We start from the raw sequence: 8,299 nt of genomic DNA, 5'->3' as shown, positions 1-8,299 counted from the left end.
ATATTTCCACTAAGAGCCCCACCCAATGTTTGACTCATAGGATTTGGGTTGTGCTTTGCGATAATTTCAGGTGAATGGTTTAAATCACTCGCATGGCACTTTTTGTAAGGGGCCAAGTGTGCTCACCAATGCAATTATGCTTAAATCATGCATGAGTGGACTACAATGTTACAAAACAAACAAACAAAACCACCTCAAAAGACTTTCACTCTCAAAAGTTCATTTAAATGCTACAACTGGCCATAGACTGACTCGTAGGCACAATTAAAGGCTCTTCTAGAAGGACCTAGTCACTCTTTGTAGGTATGTGACGTGTCTCAAAGCATACAGATCCCTCAGGTGTGCTATTATGGAAGAAAATAATTAAGGCTAATTTGATAAACAGTGGATTATCGGCAGGTGTGTCGAGCCATGTTAAACAGTGAGGAGATACAACAGCAAACCAAGCAGTGTGAAATTGATATGGTAAAGGAATGACCTACAATCATTTTAATCTCAAGATTTCTCTCAGAGCAGGCACGCTGTTTTTCATTCAGTTAACCACATCTTAAAGCTAAAATATATATTCTGGTAAAACACCAACACGTGCTAAAAACATTTGGAATCTTTTGGCTTTAAGGGGAAATTTAGATCAATAAAAAGAACACCCCATCCTTTACCAATGCACCCAAGAAAATCACTTTCTGTTCTTATTCCGTGTCCTAACCAGGTGCGAAGAGATAAAATACTACATTTTGTCGATAGCATGGTATCTTTTTCTGTGCCAGTCGCCTAGTCCACACTCAAAATTCACTAGACTGAAGTACTGCTCAAATATAATCATGCATACTACCGTAAACATCAACCGTGGATGAGGAGAAACTGGTTGTGGAAGTTAGAATCATCACATATTCTATGACAAAGCGAGAGAGTGAAAGAGCAAGACTGTTCCGGGAACTGTTCTGATTGGCTGAGTTTTGTGATTGATTGTGTTGCATCATGCCCCATTTTCAGTTCTGCCAAAAATAAGAATTCTGTCATGATTTACTCCAAACACTAAAGAGTTGGTTTTCTTTCTTCTGCGCTATTTTTTCAAGTGAAATGTTTTACAATTTTTGTCCATATTATGAAATTAAATGGGATCCAAAGCTTTCAACGAGTTTCTATGAGCTTGGCACAACACGAGGGTGAGTAAATGATGAAAGAATTTTCAATTTTAGGTGAACTATCCCTTAAATTGCTTGGCGTTGAAATCTTAATGTGTCGCACCATGTTAGGACAAGTCCAAGGGGTTCAAAAATAAAACTTAAATGAAACGCTTGCAAGATCTTAGGTACAGGAAGAGAATTCAAAGCTAAATCTTGTAGGTTTTAAAGAGTATTATAAATATTAAATCATTGTACCGACAAGGATCTACATCTCAGAAAGTGCTGACAGGCTGAATCCCACTCTATGTACCTAGAATTTCCTACCTAGAACTACATCATTTTTTCTTAATAGTTACATAGACAAACCAGAGGATTGACAAAGTGTCAGTTTGAGGCAACAAGTAGTAAACAACTCTGAGAGGATTGTAAAACACACAAAACAATTGTAGACACAATCTTTCAAATACTATGCTCAGTTCACACGGAAGCTGTTCCTCAGGGGTTACAAATGTATACTGTACAAAGTATAAAACTTCTGTCAGACCAACTTAACCCTAAATAAGATCTTTCCTTGTTTTTTCTTAATGTTGCATCCATGCAGGAGGTGTACACAACTTATCGTGCTATCCGTACTGTGCATGCTTTCAGTACCATGTGTTCATTGGATTTAATATTACTCTTCCAAGCAGTTGGAGTTGGGAACCAAATGCTAACTTACCTATCGAATCTAATCAAGGTACTCGCTGTAAATTAGGACTAAGGCAACAATGTTCCATATTACAGAACAGGAATCATGCAGATTAAAATGCTCATGGCCACTGCTGTAGACACAAAACTGCACCATCAGGCCATGTACAGTAGTGTCAGCTACAATTTCAGGTAATCAGCAGTGGAGGCCTGACATACACTCATCTAGAACGACTTTTTTAGAAAGATGCGAATGAAACGGGTGCTAGACTTAAACACATGCTCATACGAGTTGATGAATACAACTATCCAAATAACAAACTGTCACGAATAGAACGCAAAACTACACTTTGTATTAATTCTGTTCGGACACATAAACATATTGTATTCTAACTGAGGTCTCGAATTTGGTCTCTCTCTTAATAGAAGATGCCTTGAAATATAGCAGCGTTTAATGACAAAGTGCAGAACCAATTATTGGGTTTTGTCATTCCTTTTTCCTAATCTACAATTGCACTTACCATCACTTAGTAGCTAATAATACGCCAATACAGACGTTTAATACACACTGGAGCGGAGGATTTTTGGATACACTACAATAAAATCTCTGGTAAAGCTACAGGCTACCTCTAAATTGGTTAAGTGCTTTTCAATATTGGCAATAAATAATCAAAGGCCTCTAATTATCAATACAAGCTCAAATAAATTCACACTGTTGTGTTTCTCTCTGGTAAATTTATCCTGAATAGTCCTAACTGTGCTAATACAGTAACAGTGAGTCTTTCCTCTCCAATATGGGGATTCGTTAATTGGAAACTTTACGTTAACTGTAACGCATACTTAATTAGGCAAGCGTAAACTGCCATCTAACAAACTCACCTAATTAAGTAAGAATGTTCACTTTCTATAACTCTCTCTCTTCGTCTTTGTAATACATTTTATTTATTCGCCTTTTTACATGCTCCACCCTCTCTGTTCTGCAGGTACTTATCTAGCTCCGCCTCTCGCTTCACGGCTTCTGGGTTGACTTTTGGTGCACCAGGAAAACATACCAGCACCACACTCATGTTGTCTCGACTACCCTGTTGATAAACAAATAATCACAGAAGGAACGTTTAAGTTAGATCAATGACTCTAAAAATGGCATAACCAAGTAATAACATATTTTCCTTACACTTTGAATACACAGAAGTATACACATTTCATATATATAAATAGGGCTTGACATTAACTTCTTGCTTATCAGCCACTGTGGCTAGTGGTTTTCCAAAGTTACTAGCCACTCACCATTTTCACTGGCCACAATTTTGACATCGATACCATGCGGGTAAAAACTGATATTTTTAATATTGTCTCTAGGGCTGGGTATCATTCAAAAATGTATATCGATACCTTGACTTCGATACCGGTTCCTGAATGATACTTTTTTGTGTAATCTTGTTAAAGAAAAAAAAAAGACCTAAAAAAGCTTTTTTTTTTTTTTTACAGACTCAAAGACTCATATAGGTTGCCTCATATAAAGCTTAAAGCTTGCCGCGAAGCAGGCCCGGATTGGCTAATCGGGAGCACCGGGAGAATTTATTTCTTGTTTGTAATGGTTTGTTTTATTGGCCAGGAGGGCCGGTGTTTTATTGTCATGGCACTGGGTTGAATGCTTTACATAGGCTCCAGTCACAGCTTTCTGAGTGTATATTTTTCAGAGTGTATAATGAACGTTGTGAAATAATTGTCTAATATTAACTCTAATTTCGCGCTGCAATGATTTGCATATCGCGAGGATAACCGACCTCATAATCTGAGCTGCTTCAGTATTAAAACACCGCTCGTCGGCAATGGCAAAATGTTTGAGATCAAAGCAAGCGGGATTTATGTTCACACACAGAAGCGCGAGCCGCGGCCGCGCGCGAATACCAACGCGACGTTTCACGAGATAAGATGCAAGTGGCTAAACTACGTAAACAGCTGTTTTAATTACGAAATAAGTTTTAAACGACCGAAAGAAATAATCAGTTTGTAAAGACTGTATCAATCAAAACTCAGCTTCGGGAAGGGGAGATTTACAGGTAACCTAAAGATAAAGAGACTGAGAAAAGAAGAATGAGAGAAGATGGAGATGAGAAATGAGAGCAGAGGAATAGCCTATTGCATACTGTGCCCAGATTGAGAATAACTTTATTACAATAGATTCCTATTTAACACAGACATACATATGTTCTTTGCCAATGAATGATGATCATCAGTGTAAAAATAAGATCAATTTAACAACGCAAGCACCTATATAATATATTGCCATTGTTATTGTATACATATATATATGTGTATACCTCGAATGTGTTTATATTTCCCCAGTATCAGCACTGGGACTTTTCACTGTTTGTATTACTTCACTTGTCTGGGTGGGCATATGCCCCCGAACCCCCAAGATCACTTTTCGGACCTCTGTATTTATAAAACCTTGTATACGGCTATTGCACTGAATAGAAATTTATATATTTTTAAAATACAATGAATAACAAGGCTGTACAGAACACTGCACTATTGCAGACTTATATGCTGAGGTTTCAATTACATTATTTTAATATAGTCAGACGGGAACTAAAGTGGGCCGGTCTAAGGCATGAAACTCCAGGGCTGAAAATGAGTCCCACTCCAGCCCTGCCGCGAAGCAATGGCAAAAGTAGCCTAATGATTATGAATGTGTCGGGAAAAAATAGCAACAAGACATTTTAATTGTTTATTAATAAACTAGTGTTTTCTGAGACAGTGTTGGCTGCAAAGATGAAGTTGATGTTGCCGACTCGTCATCTCTACAGTATAGTGAACACGCGCACGCTCCTAAAGAGAAAAAAAGCATGCCACTTTCATTTAGATTACATAATCAGAGAGTATTTGTTTTCGATTCGAATTGGTTCATTTAAAAGTAGACATTTCAAGCTTTCTGTATGCCTATTTCTCATGTATGTGAGGCAATTAGCCTATACGCTGAGTTTCGGTTTATTTATGTGATGCGCTCCAGTTCTTCTTGCAGTCGAAGACAGATCAACTTTCTGCTCTAAAGTTTATTCCGTGAACTGTTAAGTGCTCTATCAGATTTGTGGTGTTACCGGTCTTGGCAGCAATCATCTTGTCGCAAATATTGCATTGCGCGCTGTTGGCATCGAGCCTGGTGAAATGTAGCCACACTTTTGATCTTTTCCACACCTTTTACATATACGGGGGTTGGGACGCTTACACACTACAGCCTCACGTGTGAGCCATGTCACTGGGTGTAACCGGCGTAAACTAGTGTTTTTCCTTGATGTCTCGCCACAGCCAATCATGCTTCATGCTTATTGGTTCACTGACGTTGACGAGATTAACCCCTTAAAGGGATACTCCACCCAAAAATGAAAACAACTGTTTGGTTCCAATCGTTCTTCAAAATATCTTCCTTTGAGTTCAGCAGAAGAAAGAAACTCATACAGGTTTGCAACAACTTGAGGGTGAGTAAAAGATGACAGAATTTTCATTTTTGGGTGGAGTATCCCTTTAAGTATCGAAATTTGGTACCAAATGACAAGACATTTTTTTCGGTGCCTTAAAAAGTATGGAACTCGATACCCAGCCCTAATTATGCATCTCATTATTTAGCAGCAGGTATACTAAGACCTTTACCCCCACCACCACTTTAAGACCTGACGCATCGATCCATTATACTGTTACACATGCATTTTCTTTCTCAACCGTTTATGTTAACTTAAAACATAACTGACTGCGTTTACATCACTACTCGCCAAGACCGACATTTTGACATTATTTTGTGTGTATCTGACTGTTTAAGTGCATTATAAGCTGCGAAAAAGAACTGAATTTAGCTATATGTGCAGTGAGTGAGGGGAGGCGGATTTGTGTGTCAACTCGCTGTCGGAGAGATCATGAGAGTTTCAGATATTTCAGCATCGATAATATGTATAGAATAGATATATCGATGTTTTTGACAACACTGCATTTCACTTAGTTTAATTCAGATGCTTTTTTTAAAAAGACTACAATTGAAAAACGTATATATTATATATCAAATTCAACCCGCCAAAGTGGCTAGTAAGAGTGACTGTGTTATACACCACTGCTGAAAACCACGCGCATTTTGGTGGGTTGGCGGGTGTTAATGTCAAGCCATATAGTTTTTTTTTTGGGGGGGGGGGGTCACGGTAAACAGTATTTGTACAAAAATAACATGAATTATTAATAAATAATAATTAATGTAAAAATGACCCATTAGCATCCAACTCACAATGTTTATAACTGACCTTACCTTGTACAAACAGGTGTCCACAATCTCATTACACACTCTCTCCAGGTCGTCGGTCACTTCCAAGCGTGAGCGCACAAAATCACACAGTTCTTCGTTGGCCATGACGTCCCATATCCCATCGCAAGCCAGCACCACAAATTCATCGTCGGCCTCAGAGCGTTCGATCTCATACACTTCTGGCTCCGGGGACACCAGCTGCTCAGTGGGGCCTTTTCCATGCACGCACTTATAGTCGAAGTCGCCGAGAGCGCGGGAGACGGCGAGGGAGCCGTTGACCCTCTGGATCATAACAGAACCACCTGCGTTCTGGATTCTCTCCTTTTCCAGTGGGTTACTTGGCTTGTGGTCCTGGGTGAAGAAGTGAACGCGACCCTTGCGGCTCAGTAAGGCTCTGGAGTCACCGCAGTTGATGAAATAGAAATGATGAGGGGAAATCATCACGCCCACCGCCGTGGAGCCACTGCGGTCCGCCCCGTGCTTGCGTTCGGACATGGCCCGCATGTGTTCGTCGATTTGCAGGAAGCCTGTGCGGATTCCACATTTCACACTCTCCACAGAGGGCCCGGAACCAACTAACTCCGCACCTCCTGAGCACCCTCCCCTGAAGTCTGGGTTGCTGGTAATATGTTCCAGCAGATGCTCACAGCAGTAACGGGCAACCTGAGAGCCTGCGTGCCCATCGTAAACGGCAAAAAAGGACCAAAGGCCGAGGCCGTAAGGCAGCCCCATCACAGCCGTGTGTGCATCCTCCATCTCCACACGCCATCCCTGCATACTGCTGAGTCCATAGCGGAGGCTGTTCCCCTCCCCGTGAGCATTGTGCTTCTCCATCTTTGGCTTGTCTAAGAACGCACCCATTCTTCTTATTTTGCTCTACCACAAACAGAACCAGAAAACAAAGTGAGTAAAAGGTGCTTCATTATGACATAAGTGACTCTCGTTTATACAACATATTCAAACATGCGATGGATATGGCATGACCATTTATGCGATAAGCCACAGGTGCAGCAAGCTTCCAGTAGCAAGTAAACCGTTTAGGTAAATGTTTATCAAATCACATCAAGGCAGTAAACTTATTTGTCTCCAAACCTGCGGTTGTTTACATTTTAGCTTCCTTTTAAAATCTTTTCAGACGCCAACGCAGCAAAATATACGAACCTGTATAATATAAAACAACTGTGATGTGTTTACTGATGAAGCCCCTAACGTTACCCTTATCAGCATATATGCAAAATACTCCACGCCAAGATAGCATTAAGAGGCTAACTCCAGCATTTGTATGTACGTCAGAGTGACATAATATCACTTACCCAGTTTCTTCGTGGTCTTTGCTGGATGAAGAAACTCCGAGGCACAAAAGCCGCGGATAAGAGCCTTATTATCAGCAGTATGTTGTTGGGCCGGATAGCAAACACTATAAACCAGCTCACAGCCACAACACACATCAATCGATGGCTAACCAATTAGCCAGTACACTAACGTCAAAACGGCCAAAGATCGATGCCGAAAATAATAATTTAAACAAATTATAACCATAAGAAAATCGTCACATGAGCCTGTTAAGGCAGTCCGCAGCTGGGCTGTAGGGCATTTCTGGCTCCGGTGTTTTTGTTTTCCCGAGGGGGGGCTACAGGAGCCTCTCGCTCAGAACATCTCTCTCTCTCTCTCCGCGCGGATGGGTTGGTCTGGAACCCGGATGCTGCAGCGGACAGTGCGTGTTCCCCTTTCGCTATTACATCATCACTGCCACGCAATCGAGGGCTGGAAATAGATTCATTGACGAGATTGAGGGAACGTTATAAGCGAAACTCTTGCCGTTCATTTAACTGTGCTTTGTAGTTTTTCTGCAGAGGCTTATATAGTCTTTATATGTTTACAAAATAACACATTGTCACTATAGGGCCGTAAGTTAACCAATAGAAATTATGACATTTATAAATAAATTTCAACATTTTAACTTTAAAAACTCAAATTAGTTCATTAACTGATCAGCCAGTCAAACTAACATGTATGCTTACACAATTAAGAAAAACAGACTACTGTCAAAGTTTGACACAATCAATGTGATAAATGATCAATGGTTATCCCCCTTTTTAACATATTAACATTTTATCTTGAATGTAAAAGGCTGTTACTATAGCTTACTCTTAAAAAATGTGTGTTGGTTTCACTTTAAAAAGTAACCTGGTTG

General features: G+C 40.1%; 1 protein-coding gene across 1 annotated transcript; it reads right to left on the bottom strand.

Annotated features, from left to right (window-relative positions):
- Positions 1-1,719: 1,719 nt before the first annotated feature.
- ppm1ab (protein phosphatase, Mg2+/Mn2+ dependent, 1Ab) lies at positions 1,720-7,790 on the bottom strand. Its single transcript, XM_056264448.1, has 3 exons — positions 7,419-7,790; positions 6,109-6,981; positions 1,720-2,896 (listed from the first exon to the last, which is right to left on the bottom strand). Exons 1-3 carry the CDS (start codon positions 7,551-7,553, stop codon positions 2,753-2,755), a joined length of 1,152 nt encoding a protein of 383 aa, XP_056120423.1. The 5' UTR covers positions 7,554-7,790; the 3' UTR covers positions 1,720-2,752.
- Between the last annotated feature and the right edge of the window lie 509 nt (positions 7,791-8,299).

The sequence above is a fragment of the Rhinichthys klamathensis genome, unplaced genomic scaffold (assembly GCF_029890125.1).
Source record: "Rhinichthys klamathensis goyatoka isolate OS25496 unplaced genomic scaffold, OSU_Roscu_1.1 h1tg000221l_1, whole genome shotgun sequence".
Lineage (NCBI taxonomy): Eukaryota > Metazoa > Chordata > Actinopteri > Cypriniformes > Leuciscidae > Rhinichthys > Rhinichthys klamathensis.
Note: the sequence above shows the minus strand (reverse complement) of the source record. Positions and strands in the feature narration are given on the sequence as shown.

What these genes read in the sequence shown, in the direction of transcription:
- ppm1ab (XM_056264448.1), bottom strand. Translation starts at nt 7,553, where the DNA reads ATGTGTGTTGTGGCTGTGAGCTGGTTTATAGTGTTTGCTATCCGGCCC. An exon ending in AAAGACCACGAAGAAACTGG is followed by an intron (nt 6,982 to 7,418) that starts GTAAGTGATATT and finishes TGTTTGTGGTAG; the next exon opens with AGCAAAATAAGAAGAATGGG. An exon ending in TGGACACCTGTTTGTACAAG is followed by an intron (nt 2,897 to 6,108) that starts GTAAGGTCAGTT and finishes GTTTATCAACAG; the next exon opens with GGTAGTCGAGACAACATGAG.